Source organism: Leuciscus leuciscus, assembly GCF_965113295.1.
Source record: "Leuciscus leuciscus genome assembly, chromosome: 9".
Lineage (NCBI taxonomy): Eukaryota > Metazoa > Chordata > Actinopteri > Cypriniformes > Leuciscidae > Leuciscus > Leuciscus leuciscus.
The window spans coordinates 26,985,606-27,006,434 of NC_138733.1; the positions used below are offsets into that span (position 1 = coordinate 26,985,606).

Sequence of the window (20,829 nt, forward strand, 5' to 3'; positions counted from 1 at the left end):
TTGAACTATGTTGTATAGCTGTGTTTTCCTGTGTTCGTAGTTAAAACTCAAAAATGAGTTTATATTTAATTATTAAAAAATGCCATTATTTTATATGAAAAAGTTAATAATTGTATTTTATTTAGAAAATATTTTAGTTTGTCTTGTATATTTTTTTTATTAGATCAGATAACATTTTAAGCTGTCATATGTTATGTTACAATGTGCCCCTCACATGTTACAATGTACCCCACCTATGGGGCATGTTGTCACATTTCACTTCCATTCTTTCGGGGTATATCAAGAAAAAAGTATATATTGTATTAATAAAACAAAACCACATAATTGTACTAGACATGTGGAAAATTAATGTGGGAAAAAATAAATACTCTGAACCATGAGTAGGTTTACACAAACTGAGAAAGACAAAAAGTGTTACTTTGTGCTCCGCTCTCCCCTATTTGCTAAACACTTAATATACATACAGAAATGTTGCTAAACTTAAACTTCACAAATTCAGCTACATTTTTTATAACCACCAAAGCAACCATCAAGGAACTGAGTTTTCTTATAAAATCCCCAACTAAGCTCACAACAGGATAGGTTTGGCACTGTACATCAGGCACATAAGCAAACATGTGGTCATATGTGGGTTTTAACTGAAATCCCCTGTAAACACTTGAGGCAGCTTGGTAGGAGTAATTCAGAGCAGCTTTTGAGAATGTTTTCAATACATAAATGTCATCTCACTTCCAAAAGCATTTAGTCATAGACAGGGTCAGATGGAAAAGAGAATAAAAACAAAACTTGTGTCCATGAAGGGACTGGTTTTCATGTTTATTAGTCATGACAGAGACAAATGATCCTCTTTGGATTGCAATTTGTGATTACATGCGTATTGTTCTTCTTCTTTTTGTTTCATATGAATGAAATGATATTAGGTATAATTTACATGTTTTTTGTTTGTTTTTTGCTGATTTTACAGTCAGATCACTTCAGATCACTTCAATTCACATACTACTTCTAATCATTATTATTTATTGTTTATTCACTGTGTTCATTTACTTATGCATTCTCTGTACACATAGTCTAAAAATAAATATGTCCATTAACACTTATGTGACAAATTAATACAAATAACTCACCATGAAAAAACGTTTTCATTTTTCTGTTTATTTTTTTTATTTTTTAACAGTGATATTGTAGAGGGCGTAACACATTTACAGTTTTTAGTTCAATCAATATATATTTCACTTTCTTTGCTCCCCAATGGATATATATAAAGAATCACACAGAAGTAAATTTTACCAAAATATCCCAGACCCGATTCCAGAATCATGGTCTATAAATAAATGAGAAAATAATGGAGACTTTCTACTGATTTCCCAGCTCAGTAGTTTAAAACACAGAAAAAGGAATGCTAATTTTCACAGCAGTTGATAACAATTGACAGTTTATGGCACATCCACATTGTAAGTGCTCAACAGTTGAGTATAGAGTTGGCCCTCATGATGCGCATGACTTTCCGTGAGCTGTAACTGTATTCAAACTGAATATGCTCATGGTAGAAGTACAAATATCCTGTTAAAAAAGAGAAACGACAATTATTTTCATGAAGTCATTCATGCCTTGGAGAATCGGTTCAAATACATTAGTTATGCAACTAATTTACACATACCAAAATGATAAGCAGCGGCATCCACTTCATCTCCAATTCCGGGAAAGTCTTCCTCAATGGATCGTGGGTATCCACTATCCATGGTGCCTGTCTGCTCATCATAACTGGAGAAGAGATACATTAGCTTTTTAGCATTCTATTGACTCTTTGTTTTGTGTGTGTGTTTGTGTTTGTGTGTGTGTGTGTGTGTGGGGGGACAATATTTTTGTCCTCAGAATATTGTAACATACCTCCAGTATTCCTCTTCTACAAAAAGTAGAGTCTTGCCCGTATCTCGGATGTTTACAGCTGCATCTATTTTGCGGACTGTCTTCGGGAGACCCAGTTTGTGGATGTATTTTGGATAGCCGTCAACAAGATTGTAACCATTGAGAGCCCACATTTTGATACCTGTAATATTTGTCAATCATGAAAACATTAATATGAGTTAGTTTAATCTAACTCAAAACTGCATCTGTAAGTGTGGCAGTGTTGTTATTGTTCATTTAAAAAAGGCTAAAACTATTAAAAATGGTTTCCGTTAATTTAAATTAAGCTGAAATAAAATAAAATATAGATATTAGATGTAAAACCTATAAAAAAATGTTGCCTTGAAGTACTAAAGCTGAACAAAAAATCACTAAAAACAAACTAAAATTAAAATAAAAACTGATACTATACTGACTATAAAAATAAAAGCTAATTTAAAATATTGATAAATACTATAATAGCATTTGATAAATAAGCGTTCACAATAAGTTGAGCAAAATAAAGATAAAATAACATAATCATTTGACATTTGAATCTCAGAACTAACCACTGAATATGATGACAACATCTTTCTCTGGGTTCTCATAGGCAGCATCTACTTTGTTTGGTATTTCAGGCCAGGTACTTTTAATGAGGGTTTGTTCAGGCTCAGGCATTTGTATATGTAGCCGCCAGTAAAACCTGCCAACAAAAATATTATCAGGAACCCTATTAGGTTATATAACACATTATACAAGAGTTTTAAAAATGTGCTAGTGCAGCCAGGGACGGTTTTATCAAAACAATGAACTGTGGACTATTTTTGCACCTGTCTTTGAAAATGATTGTCTCTCCACGGAGTTCGGTGACGGCATCAAAACTCAGTTCAGGGTCACACTTGATTGGAGCGTCGGGTCTGGGCTTGACCCTTCCATGGTTTGGGTTTTCACCTTTGATTAACCCAAAAGTAGGTAGAATCAGGACTATGAAGACTTCTAGAAAAATCTATTGGTCGAAATGATATATTACTCACCATAGAGAGACTGGATCCCCTTAATGTCATCCTCAGAGAGCGGGTAACCCTTGCTGTAGGAGTACACCGGGTACATCAGTGACCCAGGGTCAGAGGAATGGGCCATACCGAGAGCATGACCAAACTCATGGGCCGCGACCAAGAAGAGATTGAATGCTGCAAAGAACATAGTGAAGATTACTATGATTAGAAATCAAGACTTTTTATATACACTACTGTTCAAAAGTCTAGGGTCAGTACATGTAAAAAAAAAAACTAAAAAAAAAACTATAAATTAATACTTTTATTCAGCAAGGTTGTATTTAATTGATCAAAAGTGACAGTAAAGACATTTATAATGTTACACAAATATTCTGTTTAAAATAAATGCAGGTTTTTAAAACTTTCTAAGAATTTCCACTAATGTTTCAAGGTTTCCACTAAAATATTAAGCAGCACAACTGTTTTCAACATTGATAATAATGCTTCATGAGCATCAAATCATCATATTAGAATGATTTCTGAAGGATCATGTGACACTGAAGACTGGAGTAATGATGCTGAAAATACAGCTTTGACATCAAAGGAATAAATTACATTTTAAAATATATTTAAATAGACAACAGTTAAAATGTAATAATATTTCACTGTTTTTACTGTATTTTTGATCAAATAAAAGCTGCATTGTTGAGCATAACAGACATTTAAAAAATCGTACCGACCCCAAACTTTTAAAAAGTGGTGTATCTCCTGCATAAATGTGGTATTTTTTTGTACCGTGAAAGTCTTTGGTCCATGTTTCGTCCTCATCAAAGTGTGTATCACCACCGATGCCATTTCCAGGGGGGTAAGCATGAGCAAGAAGCCCCTCTGGTCCATCAAACGGGTTGAAGTCTCCATGTTCTGTCATTTGCATTCGAAAAAAGAATGGAAATTGATCGAAATAAACAGGAAGAAATAGCCTTCATTTAATTCCCACTTCAATGAATAATAAAAATGGTGGTACCTTTTGCTCCAAAGCTGATCATGATGTCAGCATTTCCCACATGCAGTTTCTTAAACCTCAGTGGAGTCACACTGCTCCAGACATTTAAAGCATTTCGGATGGCTTTGTCCACATCCGCCTTCTTCAGGTCAGGAGTGTAATTCAGAATCCTGAAAGTGAATAAAACACATATTTAGAAAATCAAACGGCCACTTTTCTTTTAGCATATTCAATTATTTAATGTACAAACCTGAAGGTCACATCTGTGTTTTTCCATTTGAGGTCATTTGGAAAGTGATTGTATTCGGCCACATCTGGAACTCCGCAGCGAGCCATTTCCATTAGCTCCAAAGTGTCGTCGTCCAGCTTTCCCGTAACGTCCAACCTAAAAAACTCTTGCATCTCTTGAATTTTCTTGTGCATGACATCGGATGATTTTCCTTCTCCATGTAGACCAGCCGGCATGCCATAGAACCTTCGAAGATATTTCTAAAAAAAATAAATCAATGAATACAATTTAAAGAACAGAAAATGAAGAAGCAAAGATTCATCCCACAGAAAAATGCTCTCCCTACCTCGGCTAATAACACCTCGTCTTTCTCCTCGCTAGAGATAGGTTTTGCTAAAGCGTGTGCAGCGATCAGCAGCAATACCACAGCTGTGAGCTCCATGTTGACCGGATGATGTTCTGCTCGGTCTGACGGGGTTCTTTATAGTGCTCTCTCCTGTCAAAAACTGTTTGTGAATCATGTAAAAAGTACCTTGGCCAATCCGCCACTTCCTCCACAGCAGAATGTGGTTAAAAACTGCTTTTAGGACACCTGAGTGAGCAATGATATCACTGCTCTGGTGCTACTTTTAGCTTCAAGTGATTTGTTGACTCATTTTGGTAACGGACATGAGTAATGAAGGGTTATGAAGTCGTGTTAGTGCTTTTTGTTTTGATAGTTTTTTGTGATTTTAGGGTTTTAGAAGCCCCAATAGTACATACCTCTAAGACGTTATTTAAAAAATACACAAGAAATCTTTTTTAAGGCCTAAATGATGGCAAATCATTATGCCAACTTCATTTCAAGAGAGCTATTAATATTTCTAGACTGCTGGAAAAGATTGTGAATCATAGCCATTCAGTTTTGACTAAGACCTGGCATATGACTTCAAAACCTGTAGATGATAAGACAGCTCATATAGAGTCTAAAGACACCAACGGATGCAGTCAACATCTTTCTACACAATTCCCAATAAATTAAATGAATCAAAAGCGACATTAAAGACAGGTATAAAATTCCAAAATATTAATTTTTCAAAGTAAATACTGATCTTATATCCATCAAAGAACAAAATAGATCAGTTTCCACAAAAGTACACTGTAAAAAAATAAATGCTAATAATCAAAGTTGCTGCCTTAAATTTTTTAAGTACAATAAACTTGGATGTTTAAGTAATTTCAACTTGAATTACATTAAACTGACTTTAAAAAAAATATTGAAAATTGCTTAACTTATTTTGATGAGTTAAAGCAATGTAAAAACATGTCATAACTTATTGATAATACGTTTTTTTTACAGTGTATTAAGCAGCATAACATTGATAATACTAATAATTGTTTATTGAGCATCAAATCATCATATCAGAATGATTTCTGAAGGATCATGCTAATGATGCTAAGAATTCAGCTTTGCCAACATAGCAATAAATGACATTTTAAAATATATTCAAATAGAAAACAGCTATTTTAAATTGTTATAATATTTCACTGTTTTTAAAATAAATGTTGACTTGGTGACCACAAGAGACTTTCAAAAACATTTAAAAATCATATTGACCCCAAACTGAAAAACAAAATTCTCTGCATGTTTTGCACAGCTGTTATAAGGGCTTTTTTCCAGCTTTTCAGCATCATCACATGAAAAACACTCAATATGTTTGTTGAACCCATTAAGCAAAGGAAAGGACACTGTTGTGAATGACTGTTAATAATAGATTTTTTCATATTTCCATTTGTTTGTCTCTAATTTTGTTTTAAGAAAAAAAAAATAGTATTAAGATATATTATTAAGTCCAAAGTTTCAAAGAGCTAAATATTTCCAGGGCTGCAAGCGTAGGCATGTCCTGTTAATGGCAGCTGTCTCCCATATAATGCAGTATAATGGAGTGACAGAATTCTTGAAATGTGACTTTGCAACTCCACGCCTCTGTAAAGTACACACATTATTAAGCAGACAAGTGTTTCTAATAACACAGATTTTACTCGAGGTTTGTTAAGAAAATCACTGCTCAAAAGCAGTTTGGTACACATACACTTGAGACATAATGACGTGCAGAAAACAGTTTAACAGCACAATATACTTCATGTAGTTTTCGCAATTATAGGTGATTAGGGCGGTATGAAAAAATAAGCACTGTGGGCATTTTATCATCTGATGTTTTGTCTGCCAGTTACGTAAGAGAACAATATTAGGCAACAGTGGAAACATAAAATACACACACACACACACACACACAAACACACACACACACACACACACACACATACATATATATATATATATAAAATTGACTATAATTGACATAATTATAAAGTGTGCACTATTTTCTGTGCAAAATTTGTCCTATATGTGTATATATATATATATATATATATATATATATATATATATATATATATATATATATATATATATAAAATTTTAGTGAAACCATTTGTCCAGATTTTGTGATTTTCTTCAAAATGAGCAATTCAATCTTTTAGAAGACCATGACGTCTCAAATACTGTACAAGGGAATTAATGAAAGGAAAATGATTATATATATATATATATATATATATATATATATATATATATATTAATCATTTAAAAAAACGCAAGGACAAACTGACCAATTAAATCCTTAAATATGATGATGTTGTGACGATAAATATAACTGATTTGGCTATTAAATATTTTTTTCAAAATTAAAAAATTTGTGTTTTTTTATTGGTGTAGCCAACTGTAGTCAGGTTGATTTAGTCCTAAAATCATATTTCTGACTTGATTACAAATCACAAAATAATATTGATTTTAAGGTTATTTCAGTGCCATAATTGATTCAAAATCTCATCTGTTTTAGAAAGAAGCAAGCAGAGACATGTACAATAAAAACACTGACAAAGGAAAAAGCACGAAATGTGATGGATGTAATTCATAACCTGGGGCCAAAACCTCAGACTTTTCAACATTTCAACAAAGGAGATGCAATGAACTCCTACACTTTTCTCAGATACTGTAGATGACGGGCACAAATCAAATCCAGGAGCTGAGATCAGATCCTTTAGTCAGTGGAAATAACCTCATGTACAAGTTGAAAAGGTCTAAATGAATCTGTACTCTCAATACTTATTGTTAAAGAATGCATCATGGTGTTCTCTATTCTTAAAAACCGTGGTTGTAAATGACATGATGTTAACGAATAAATACGCTTTTCAAAATTAGCCATGAAAATGATGACATCCTTGGAACTGTTGAAAAGGGAGCAGGAGCAAAAATATAAATTCAAGATATGCTGAATGAGTGTGAATCATGTCAGAATGAGGCCATGGGGAACTTCCCAGGTTTAAAATGTGGATCATATCCCACATCTGCCGTGAAAATATGAAGAAGTCGATGTCAGGCCTCAGGAGAGCAGCTGCCAGTACTGAATAACTTGTGATTAGAGTGCCATTTACTGGATTAAACTGTTTGCTTTACATTTATTCATTATACTAGACGCTTCTATCTTAAGTGACTTACAGTTGAGGAATACAACAAGCGATTCATCATAAAAAAGAAATTAACACAAGAAGTGCCAGTAATATGTTTCAGTCTTGTTCAAAATAAGATGGAACAGGAAGGGATTAAAGAATAATGAGGGTTGCTGTGATTTTGCCAAGCAAGACATGTTTCTGGATCAACATATTTTGTCAACATTCCTGTCCAGAAATTAAGTCCTAAACCAACTTCTCCTTAAAATCAGATGGAAATAACAGGTGAATAACACTAATATAGAAGCTCCTAACCCTGGTTGTAAACCTAAACTGTACATAAACTGTAAACTTGTCCCTTAAATCTGATTGGTTGATTGTTGTTCCAGGAATGTTGTTCCAGGATCAACAACGATGTTGATCCAGGAACATGTTGGTGAAATCGTGTTCACCCTATCGGGATTGGGTGGGTATTCCACCAGCAAGGAACAGTGAATGAAAACTGTTGAGAGTGTTTTTTTGCCTATCTGGGCTGGAAGCATGAGCCACCGCTCACTTACCGATCGCAGGCTTCTGGAGGGATGTAGATTCGTATGAGAGTGTGGAGGTGGGAGTGTGCAGAGCCCGTGGCTGTTCTGGGCAAGCACCAATGACTTGAACTTGATGCGAGCCGCAACCTGAAGCCAGTGCAGAGAGATAAACAGAGGAGTGACATGGGCTCTCTTGGACTCATTGAGACAAGACGTGCCACTGCGTTTTGAATCATTTGCTGGGGTTTGATTGCACATGTTGGAAGTCCAGCCAGAAGAGCATTGCAATAGTCCATCTTAGAAATACAAGGGCCTGGAAGTGTTGCATTCTCTGTGGGCCTGATCTTCCTAATGTTGTGCAAAGCAAACCTGCATTATCATGCTGTTTTTGCAATGTGATCCTTAAAGGTCAGCTGATCATCAAAGATTACCCCAAGATTCCTGGCTGAACTCCTGGATTATCGTTGAAGAACCTAGCTGGATGTTAAACTGGTGCTGTACTGACTGAATGGCTGGGAAGATGAGAAGCTTTGTCTTAGCTAGGTTAAGTTGTAGGGGATGTTCTTTCATCCAAGATGTCCGTAAAAATTTAACATTTCCATGGACCCCCTAACACTCCCCTGCAACCCCTGGGGTTCCCCAGGAGGACCCGCTTTAAAGTTTAGCATTTACTTAGTTTAAAATTTGGTTTAAAATATTTAGTTTAATATTAGTTTATTTTTATAAAAAGTATATCTCACCAAAAAAAAAAAAAAAAAAAAGAAAAGAAGGAAAACACAAAATAATAACCAACAATTAGGCCTATTATTAAACAAAAATGTTGTTATCAGTTGTATCTTACAATTGTTCTTGAAGGAACATTTTGCTCAACAAATGCAATCTCGTTTTTCATAAAAGTAACAGAGATTTTACAATGGCTCCTTACATTAAAATATTTTTTCATTAGATTTTTTAAAAATACATGCATGAATCACGTTTATTGCTCACTGTATTTTATTTATAAAATGTTATTTTTATTTTTATTTTATATAAAAAAAATATATATATTATATATATATATAAACGATTACGAAACACAAGTTGTGTTATTTTCTGTGGAGTACAACAATTTCATGCTAAAGATTTCATGTTAAATTTACATAATTGAACAGTTAAAATTTTAAATGCACAGTATAAAATATTTAAATTTGATGAATGAAAAGAGTAGGCCTATTTTATTACCTTTAGTACCTCGCGTGTGTGGTGCCGCTTCAGGACTTTTATTTTAACTTTCCAGCAGCCATGTATGGCTGAGTTTTGTTGTGTGTTGTTTCACACACCCTCTCTCATGTAAATACATTGCACAGTTCGTGATGTTACAGGATATTTTTGTCTCCACTAATTGTTGAACACCACAGAGGCTTTGAGACTACGGAAGCGAAGACAAACGAAGTTTGTACGAGGTAGTTTTAATACGGTTTTAAACGTATTCACGTTTGATTTGGTCATTGTTGCATTATTTTAGATATTTCAGTATGTAAAGTGATATAAGAAGTGAATCTGTACTTTTATTTCAGAATATTGCATGCAACATTTGACATTGTATATAATCCTGACGTCATACTCTTGACTTCACAATATTATAACGGAAATATTATCTTACGATGCATTTTGATGCACATGAGATGCAGAACAGGTTCATGAGATAGTATGTTCTTACCATATAACGTTACTGTCTATGGTTCTTACGACTGACACAGGTTGGCGAAGATGGAGGAAGATTTGTCACGTGCTTTGAATTCTGTCTCCCTGGAGCCTAAAGACAGTAAAATGGACACTTTTGGGTAAATATTCTTATTTTTAATTTAGCACATGAATCATTTAATTTAATTTTGATTCTCTTATCAAAAGTTATTGATATTGTATTTTGCCATTGCAAGTGGCTTGTTCAAGGACACACAATCTATCAAGAATCACCCCATCTGGAGTTTATATCTATAACCTTTGGATTTCCATCAAAATCTTTTAGCACTAAGCCACAAAATTATACTTTTATCATATTCTCATTATGTGAATGCACAGATATTGGTAAACAATAATCCATTTAGAGTTTCTTTAGAGCACAAACATGTATTATAATCATTTTAGATGTTGAAATTTTGTCACAAGATTGTCGATTAAAGACCTCAAGCGCTTTTTATGTTTCAACATCCAGAATTCTCAGACAAGGTGAACAGTTTAGTCTCTTGTTTACTGAAATGGTGAAAGAATAAAGCAGGGATAAGCACTATAGGATTAGCTTTCTCAACACCACGTACATGTGGGGGTTTCAGTTGTTAATGGAAAACCAAATAGTTTTACAGTCCTATAATTTGGCCACTAGTTTCAGATTTAAATATGCAAATGCTTAAGAGTCTATGACTCTTATAGATTATTTTTGGAGAGATTATTATGTTTCTAGCATGTTATATGTTTGGCAACAGTTCTTCTAACCCTAATTAATGGAGTGTTTAAATTTTTTATTTCTTAAACAACCATGTAGGAAGACACATCATGGCCATATTTCAGGATGACAATGTCAAGATTCATCTTGCTCAAATTGTGAAAGAATGGTTGAGAGGGAGCGTGAAGAATCATTTTCACACATGAATTGGTCCAGACCTTAAATTCATTAAAAGTATTTGGGATGTGCTGGAGGAGACTTTACAGAGTGCTGGACTCTTGCATTGTCAAAACAAGATCTTGACCAAAAATGTATGCACCTCTTGATGGAAATAACATCACAACATTTATTTCCATACAGAGTTGCATTGATATTTGGTCACAAATTTTGTATTGACTGCAAGAGTCAAGAACTCTGTAAACTTAATTGTACAGTGTATATAATCAAGAGCGGGTATTCCATCTTTCACAGCAGCGCCATCTTTGAGGTTGTGAGGAATAGATGCATCACTTCAGTGGATTGTACTGTTATTTAATGTGTTTTTGGATGGTTCTGCTGACGAAACACTGCAAAGAGTCAAGTTTTCTGTTCATTTGGGAGGTTTCAGATGCAGTTCAGTTGCAACAATACCTCCATTGCATTGGGTAAATGCAGCATTGAGGTTTCCTCTTGTTTAAATTGAATGTGTTGGAGTGGGCCATGTAAGCCCTTGATAAACCAGATTAGGATTTTAATCTAAAAGTCCGCCTACGCTTCCACCTCCTTCTACTCCCCCCTACAGCCTATATCTCACACTTTACTGTATTAATAATTTCTGGAATAACTACCTTTGCTTCCCTGGTGCTCAAGACGAAATCCCTGTCAAGACAATTGAGTGCTCTTTTCACGTGACCAGCATGGAGGAAATAGCTGATTATTTGAATGAAAAGCTGGGAGTTCGCTAAACTGCTCGCGCAGGTGGTTAAAACGTTAAATGGGGCTTTTCTTGCGGGCCGACCTAAGAAAGACCAGTTCAGGTTTTGTCTTTCACTTCTCTTGTTGTCGTGTCTGGCAGATCTAAACCCGACTGCTGGTTTCTAGTTTGGTTTTGTGGCAACTGAACACCTTGTCTCTGTTTTTCCAGAGAGGATCTTGTTTCGTCAGTGATCTTCAGGGATGAGATATTTTGAACTTTAGATTTCAGTCTGTAGTTCTTAAAAATAGTTTGACGGATCGAGATGTTTAATACGTTAATCTGCAATTTGATATTGCTCGGACCAATTAGTTGAAATGGTGTTATTGTTAATCTGAGCAGTTATGTGAGGAAAGCATGGAGATTTACTTGGAGGTTTTCCAAACGGATTACACAAGGAGAAGGAATTAACTATTATTTTATTGAACTGAATACATCTTTCTTTCTTATACCCACAGGCTGTATGTCGTCACGTGGAACGTGGGCACAGCTGAGCCTCCTGAAGACGTGAACTCTCTGCTTCAGCTCAGCTCCCCAAAGAAACCCGACCTCTATGTGATCGGGTGAGTTTTTATATCTTGAGATCTGCGGACCCACATAAAGTAAACAATTATAAGTATCTGACCTCTGAAGTATGTGGTCTGAATGTCCTAATGTCTGTGATGCTGCTCTTGTTCAGTCTCCAGGAAGTGAAGGCTGCACCTCTCAAGTTTGTCACAGATCTGGCCTTTGAGGACTCCTGGAGTCAGCTCTTCATGAGCACTCTGGCCCCTTTGGGTTATATCAAGGTGCTGATTCTGTCCGCCTCATACTAACATGCTTTTGTTCATAAGCTAATCATGTGATTCACTATGAACCAGTGGATGATTGGTTTCTTAGTCATTGAGCACATATATATATCTATATATATAAACATACATACATACATATATACACACACACATATATATATATATACAGATAGACATGCATGGGAAATTTTAGGTGATTTAATGATGAAGTATATTTACAAACACACATGTATTATTTGATTATAAATTCATAATAATGATATATATTCACACACACATTATATTTTATGATAATTACAATATTTAAATTTAAAACAATATATTTATTTATATATTTAATATAAATCATATTATAATTCTTATAACTCACTCACTAACTATAATTCACTCACACTTTAATTATATATTGAATTATATAATTACAATTATCATGAATTTATATATGAAATTATAAGAAATGTAACTACAAATAAATGTTTAATATAAATTATATTATAAATGTTTATATATATAAATATATACAGTATACACACACACACACACACACAAACTTCAATAAAATATTGAATTATATAATTATCATGAATTTATATTAAAGTAATACAAATAATGAATAGCTACAATTAACCGTTTATATATTTATCTATATATTAAATATAAATCAGATTATAAATATAAATTCAGAATATATATCAGATTGTAATTCATATAATTAATAATTCAGTCTTCCTTAGATCAAGGGTTATTTCCTGATTTGTGGAAAAGTTCAATTATTGTACCAATACTTAAAAAAGCTAAGCCAGAATCCTTGAACGACTACCGTCCTATTGCCTTGACCTCTTTAGTTATGAAGGCGTTTGAAAAAGAGATCAAGAAGTATATAATGACAGTTGCTGGACCAGTCTTGGATCCGTTGCAGTTTGCATATCATGCTGGTAGATCGTAGATGATGCAAAACTGTTTTTAGTAAATGCTCTTTGTCGTCATCTAGGAAATAGTGGGGCTTTTGTGCGGCTTTTGTTTGTGGACTTTTCGTCTGCATTTAATTTTCTGCAACCTGTTATTTTAGGGCAAAAACTTGTCAATCAGTTTAATTTTAATCATCGTTTAGTCTAATGGATTATGATTTTTTTTAACTGACAGGCAGCAGAGGGTTAGGGTTAATGGGGTTTTATCAGATATAGTAAATATGTGACAAATCATGGCCATATTCCAGGATGGCAATGTCAAGATTAATCTTGCTTAAAATTGTGAAAGAATGGTTGAGAGGGAGCGTGAAGAATCATTTTCACACCCGAATTGGTCCAGACCTTAAATTCATTGAAAGTATTTGGGATGTGCTGGAGGAGACTTTACAGAGTGCTGGACTCTTGCATTGTCAATACAAGATCTTGACCAAAAATGTATGCACCTCTTGATGGAAATAACATCACAACATTTATTTCCATCAAGAGTTGCATTGATATTTGGTTACAAGAACTCTGTAAACTTAATTGTACAGTGTATATAATTAAGAGCGGGTATTCCATCTTTCACAGCAGCGCCATCTTTGAGGTTGTGAGGAATAGACATGCATCCCTTCAGTGGATTGTACTGTTATTTAATGTGTTTTTGGATTGTTCTGCTGATGAAACACTGCAAAGAGTCAAGTTTTCTGTTCATTTGGGAGGTTTCAGATGCAGTTCAGTTGCAACAATACCTCCATTGCATTGGGTAAATGCAGCATTGAGGTTTCCTCTTGTTTAAATTGAATGTGTTGGAGTGGGCCATGTAAGCCCTTGATAAACCAGATTAGGATTTTAATCTAAAAGTTCGCCTACGCTTATTACCTAAAGTACCTAGGAACGTTTTCTGATAACAGGTTAAAGTTTGACACAAATTCTAATGCAATTATTAAAAAGTCACACCAAAGATTGTCTGTGCTGAGGAAGCTTAAAATCTTTCAGTATACAGAGAGTTGTTCTCAATTAATTTGTTGAAAGTATGTTGTCTTTCTCTTTTATTTGTTGGTTTTCATCACTAAAGAACAAAAATCGTTTAAAGGGTATTGTTAACATGCTCTAAAAGTATGGGTGTTCCCTTAAGAAGTCTTACATCTTATTATGAACAGCAAATGTTGAGGATAGCTCACAAAATAATAGGAGACAGTACACACCTGTTGCACTTGGACTTTGAGTGGATGCCCCTGGGGCGATGTTTAAGGACAATCAGCTGCTCTACAAATTGCTTTAAATTTACTTTTGTGCCTGAAGCAATTCGTTTATGTAATAAATTTAGTTGATTGTCATTGTTATTATTATTTTATTCCCCCCCCCTTTTTTTCTCTCTCTCTCACTTATTATTATTATTATTTTATGTATTTTTGTGTAGTTTTGAGTATTTGAATGTATGTGTTATATGTGAATCACGATGACAGTTTAAACTAATTGCCCCATGGGGATTAATAAAGCTCTAAACTAAAATATAATTTAGATCATTTTAACTGTTGGCCAAAATATGGAACTGAAAAAAAGTTTGGTTTTCCATTTGACTGAACAACTGAAACCCCCACATGAACAGAACTTGAATCTTGAAAAGAAAAATGCAATAAATAAATATTCTTGCAAATTTATAATATAGATATATAGGACGAATTTATAGGACGCACACTTTATAATTATGTTGTCTAATTTCCTGTTTTACTGTGTGGCCCATTCAAGGTGTCCTCCATACGGATGCAGGGTCTACTCTTGCTTTTCTTTTCCAAGCTGGAACACGTCCCCTTTATCAGAGACATTCAGGTCACTTACACCCGCACAGGACTCTACGGCTACTGGGTAAGACCATGGAAATGCAAATACTTCAGCGAGCAGCTCTTGATATACCTGCTGAAAATTGCATCTTAATTTCATCTTAATTTTCTTCAAATGAAAGGGTAATAAAGGAGGCGTGTCTATCCGTCTGTCCCTCTACGGTCACATGCTCTGCTTCCTGAACTGTCACCTCACCGCTCACATGAACTACGCCTCTCAGAGGGTGGATGAGTTCGAGTATATCCTGGATGCTCAGACCTTTGAAACCAAAAACGCACCACACATTTTGGACCACAAGTCAGTCCATCATGAACTTTTTATAATATAAATAATAGCGCATAAAAAGCATACTATATATTTCTTAAGCTTTACCTTGCATATTCTTTTGATTATGTTATTTTTATCGATTTTATTGATTGTCATGATTCCTTATCATTTATGTATTGCTCTTTATTGCATATGAATCCTCTCACCTCATTCGCTAGGGTTGTGTTCTGGTTTGGGGATTTGAATTTTCGTATCGAGGACCATGGTATGCTCTTTGTGAGGAACTGCCTCTCCAGCCAGCGTTTCAGTCTACTTTGGCCTAAAGATCAGGTTCTGATCACTCTTGAATCTTTATTAGTGACATCAATTATTTGACACTCTCTTTAAGATGTAGTAACGATGTCTATACATGTAAATGAAAAATTTATTAATGTATGAATCATTCATTTGCAGTTCCAGAATTTCACTTAATTTGCATAATGTTTTTTTATGTTAATCTGTGCATGTCAATATCTCACCAGCTCACCATGATGAAACAGAAGGAAGCTATTTTGCAGAAGTTTGAAGAGGGACCTCTGGACTTTCAGCCCACCTATAAATTTGATTTGCACTCGGATAACTACGACACAAGGTAAATGAACAACTTCTTTCAATATATCCTGCGGTATAGGGCTGTCATGATTATTGATTAATTGTACGATTGTGGTTATTCTGTCTAATCACAATTATTTGAGATAAGCGCAATAATTGTGCAGTTCAAATTTCAATTACATTTTGTAAATTAAGTTTAGTAAAGTAAAAAATGAAGTACAGAATAAAGAAAATAAAAAACACTGTTATTAAGTACACAAAGTTAGTCGAAGGTCTTCCTTTATATGAAATGGAGGCTTGTGTGTTTAATCAGACTGCATTATAATATCATTTAATGTAATATAATAATTACTTTTCACAGCATTAAAGTAAATCATATGGGCTAATATTATTATATTTTGTATTATACAGTTCAAAGTAAAGAACATTATTTGTATGACATTACATTGTCATTATTTTGGTGAGTCATTGGTTTTTAAGGTTAACATGAAATTAAAATGTCTTAATGCACATTCCTAGTCTTGTTAAAATAAAGTCCTATGAGGATAAAATCAAGTCCTGCTCATTTTTTCCCATCTTTGAATATATTGTTTTACTAAGAAATAGATTTTGATTATTAAAATGATCAATTAGATTATTATATTAAATTATTAGAATGGATTTCATGTTGACTTTACATTTTCTGGATAGCTGTGAAGGAAACGGTAATCACTACAGTATCCTGAATCTCCCTCAGCTCCTCTGCGAGGGCTGTTTTTAACTGTCAGATGTTCACGCGTGCTCTCTTTTCACCCCTGCAGGGTACAGAAGACATGGTTTGGTTTTAAGTAAGCTTTACATTTTCCATGTGCTTCTTAACTTGAACCTTCCTCCCCTGCTTATCTAAGCCTTCTGTCAGCATTCCTTGAATTTTTTCATAATTGTAGCATTTCCGTCAGACAATGGAAATACTTTTTTTTTTTTTTTTTGCACAAGAGCTGCTAGACCTCATCCACACTTTAATGCAGACCAGTGCATTGTGTGTCACCCATCCCGTCCTGTAACACCCATTCATCTACTGCTGAAATGAAGCACCAGAAATAAACTATTATTAACATCCATATACATCCAGTCTGTGTTCGGACTTAGTTGGTGTTGTGTGTTGCAAAGAGTTTTCAAGTATTAGTCATGTTATCTATGTTTCTATGCTGTCATTTCTAGTAGCTGTTCAGATCTTTGCATGTGGACGACTCGGCTCACTTTAGTGAAAATGCTTTTAAAAAAAGCATTTCAATTCTGATATATATATTCTTTATATATATGTCTTTCTCTATATATAGTGTTTATAGACAATTATATATATATAAAAACATATATATATATATATATATATAGCCTTTTTTAATAGAAATTGTTATTAGAAGTATTTTCTATTAAATGTTTTTTATACCTTATTAGAATATGTAATATATTTGAATATTACATTATTCAAATTAATTTTTATTTTTTGTAGCACTTGTAGGAATAAATCTTGTTTCAAACAAACGTGACTTTTTTTTCATAAACCTATATGCTATTTTTTGTTTTTTATTTGTTGCTGTTAAAATATTTTTCATAAAATCCTTTCATCTTATGACTTTCATAGTTATAAAAGCATGCCACATAAATTCATTTTCACAAAATGAATGATGGCTGTACAGAAAGATACGCCAATGTTCTTCCAATTGAACAAATCAGGAAAAGGGATTCAACTCCACAAGTTTATTCTATTATGTATTTGATTTAATATTGTTTTCCTCTCTTTGTGATTGGCTAGTGGTAAGAAACGCAAGCCTGCGTGGTGTGACCGGATCCTCTGGCGAGTGATGCCCAAGTCCTCGTCTCCAGAGGACACTCAAGAAGACAATGAAGATGAGCCAGAGAAACAACTGGAGGGGGAAGATGACGATGAGTTCCCTCTGAAAATGACCCAGGAGTATTACACGAGTAAAATGGAGTATGGCGTTAGCGACCATAAGCCTGTCATTGGCATCTTCAGCTTGGAGGTTGGGAATCACTGAGTTTATCTAAAACAATAGTCATTAACCCATTGTGCTATAAAATAAAATACTACAAGAATGACCATTTGTTAATCTGTCATCAGTTGAGAAAGATGTACGAGACGCCTCTGGTGCAGGTCTGTGCTGAAGGAGAGTGGAGTGCCGACTTCGACGCCCTCATAACCTACAGACTTCTTCAGTCCTTTCCCTCCAGTGCCTGGGACTGGATCGGTTTATATAAGGTGAGAGAGGTTCCCAAAATGTGCTCTGTTCTGATGGGGTCACAGACTGCAGGTCAAACAAATGCATATTATAAAAGTGTATTATTGTGTATTGTTACAACAGTAATAGTAAAATATTGTGAACTAGATTTTATCCAGGGTTTCTTTAATATAGAACTTGTGTTTGTCACTTCACAGGTTGGTTTTAAAAGCATTTCGGACTATATCACGTACACTTGGGTGAAGGATGACCAGGTGTCTTTCAATGATGAGCTCTTTCAGGTTTGCAGCATTTGCTGTCAGCGTTTCTTGTTAAATAATTTTAAAAAAATTCTTCACGTAATCAACTGAGTAGATTAGGAAATTATATCGTCTTTTTTTCACAGGTTTATGTGAACAAAGATGAAATTCCAGTTCGTGGGGGAGAATGTGTGCTGTGCTATTATAGCAGCAACCTGCATTGCATTGTGGGTATTAGTCAACCTTTCAGGGTAAGTAAAATTGTACTTCTATATTTTGCTATAATAATCATAATCAGTGTTTGGTAAATTACTCTAAAAAAGTCATTAATTACTAGCTATTAATTACATTTTCAGCAGTGTAATTATTACTGTACTAATTACTCTCTCTAAAAAGTGCAGCATTACTTATTGCCAATTACTTTCCGTAAAAAACTCCCGTAAAAAAACTCGACCATTTGAACAATACAAGGATAGACGTGAATCTGCTCTTTAAATTCTTTCAAATAAGTTATATAAAATTGCATACATTTTTCTTGAACTGACCAAAGTTTTTAAAGGGAGAAGGTTCAATTATAAGGATACATTTTATCATTAGATGTTAAATCCTATTTTGTTTCATATAGAATCGTTGTACAGTCTATACAGTATTTAATGCAATTACATCAGAAGTAACTGTAATTAAATCACAGAGAAATTTAGAGTAATCTCTTACTTTGCTTTGTTGTCAAGGTAAAAGTAATTAAATTACAGTGATTAATTGCTTAGTAATGCATTACACCCAAAATTGCACATTATTTAAATGCTTTAATTTTATTTATGGTTACATATAAAACAATTATTAATTTATTTACGGTAACATTATGTAACACATACATATGGCTATGGCTAATCCAGCTTTTATGTAAGTAATTACAGACTTCTGCTGAACAACAGCCAAATTGCATAATTTTCCGGTTTATCACTGTAAAGCTGATTTGAAACAATCTGTATTGTATAAAGTGCTATAGAAATAAATTTGACTTGACCCTGTTATGGCTGTATGTTTTGAAAGGCATATTTTTCAGTTGGCTTCAGTGTTTTACCTCTAGTATGGTATAAAAATCAAATGAATGTTCACTTCAGGTGCAGGGATCCAGAGTGGCGGTTGAAGAGGGTTTAGTGTCTGAAAATATCAATGGACTTGATGAAACGGTTGCCAGTTAAGACCAAGACCAAGATGTCAAACCAAACATTACCTGTGGATTTAAGCAAGTGCAATTTTAATCCAAAATTTTAGCTTATATTGGTATGTGATACAGTAACTACAATGTGTGTTTTTTCTCTCTCTTTTTTTATTTTCTTTTAACCAAGAAATATTATAAATCGCAGCCAGTATATTTTAAATTGCAGCCAGTTGGTGGGACCCGTCCCAAATAGATTGTGGTATTCTAAGTAAGCACATTTAAATTGATACTGAATTTATTGAAATGGATTCAAAAACAGTTGTTACAAATTAAGAAAAGCGTACCAGTAATGTAATTTATTTAATTATTTAATTAATGAATTCACACCACAGCCTTACTATTACCACATTCTTTAAAAAAAAAACATTTAGTCGGCATTTAACTTGTAATATATTTTCAAACAAATGTTTTATTAGTCCACTGTACATCAAAATGTCAACGTTTACTGTTACCGCTTATGCTGCCCTTGTTTTCTCATTCCATTCCAAATGAATGCAGACTGTTACACTGTCAAGAAAAGGCTGCTTTTGCACAATATATTTGAGAACTTTTATGGCACATGTTTACTTTGTTGATCTATTTATGACTGTAACTCATACTGAAGTGGTATTATTCTATTATTTGTGTCTCACTGAAATCGAGTGCGAATAACTGAAGGTTGTGATGTAAATACTTTGACCAATTCTATTTTTGTGGTCAGTACAATTTGATATTATTTTCATGTTTCAAGTATAAACCGATTAACCGATAGTGCTTGTACGTATTAGGCGAACCAAATATGCACTTTTTTGGCTTAAGAATGTGTTTTTGTTTTAATGTTAGACTAATGCTAATGTATAAATAGAATACATTTGTATCAAATTTCACTGTATAAAAGGTAAAAGACTGAAACCAATTTCTCTTCTCTGTAAACAAAGAGTTTATTTTCTAAACAACTACGTAAATGCATACTGATGACATAAAATAAATGTTATTTAAATAAAAAAAATGTCTTGTTAATTTTGATAATGAAAATAATAATAAAAAAACAAGGTTGTGAGGGATAAACGTCTATTTCTTTTTTTAAATCTTATTTGCTTGTTTCTTTTTTTATTTTGAGTATGTCAGATGGGAAATTTTTGCGAATATGTAAATTGTTTTGTCATTGTTGATGGACATTCAGATACACAGTAGTACA

The 20,829-nt window shown here is 33.8% G+C and overlaps 2 protein-coding genes across 4 annotated transcripts; one reads left to right on the plus strand and one right to left on the minus strand.

Annotated features, from left to right (window-relative positions):
• Nucleotides 1–900: 900 nt before the first annotated feature.
• Nucleotides 901–9,877, minus strand: mmp13b (matrix metallopeptidase 13b). Of its 3 annotated transcripts, XM_082179663.1 has the most exons (11): nt 9,833–9,877; nt 8,164–8,280; nt 4,133–4,371; nt 3,904–4,052; nt 3,675–3,800; nt 2,919–3,074; nt 2,715–2,835; nt 2,454–2,587; nt 1,888–2,047; nt 1,658–1,761; nt 901–1,560 (listed from the first exon to the last, which is right to left on the minus strand). In XM_082179663.1, exons 1-11 carry the CDS (start codon nt 9,833–9,835, stop codon nt 1,460–1,462), a joined length of 1,410 nt encoding a protein of 469 aa, XP_082035789.1. In that variant the 5' UTR covers nt 9,836–9,877; the 3' UTR covers nt 901–1,459. The 3 variants fall into 3 exon arrangements, with proteins under 3 accessions (XP_082035789.1, XP_082035788.1, XP_082035790.1); XM_082179662.1 differs by lacking the exon at nt 9,833–9,877 and having other exon boundaries at nt 8,164–8,815; XM_082179664.1 differs by lacking the exons at nt 8,164–8,280; nt 9,833–9,877 and adding an exon at nt 4,458–5,119.
• Nucleotides 9,418–20,651, plus strand: inpp5ka (inositol polyphosphate-5-phosphatase Ka). The gene is made up of 13 exons (XM_082179665.1): nt 9,418–9,575; nt 9,873–9,956; nt 11,966–12,070; nt 12,187–12,295; nt 14,998–15,114; nt 15,212–15,387; nt 15,576–15,687; nt 15,879–15,988; nt 17,744–17,972; nt 18,071–18,208; nt 18,386–18,469; nt 18,574–18,678; nt 19,552–20,651. Exons 2-13 carry the CDS (start codon nt 9,883–9,885, stop codon nt 19,630–19,632), a joined length of 1,440 nt encoding a protein of 479 aa, XP_082035791.1. The 5' UTR covers nt 9,418–9,575; nt 9,873–9,882; the 3' UTR covers nt 19,633–20,651.
• The last annotated feature ends 178 nt before the right edge of the window (nt 20,652–20,829 follow it).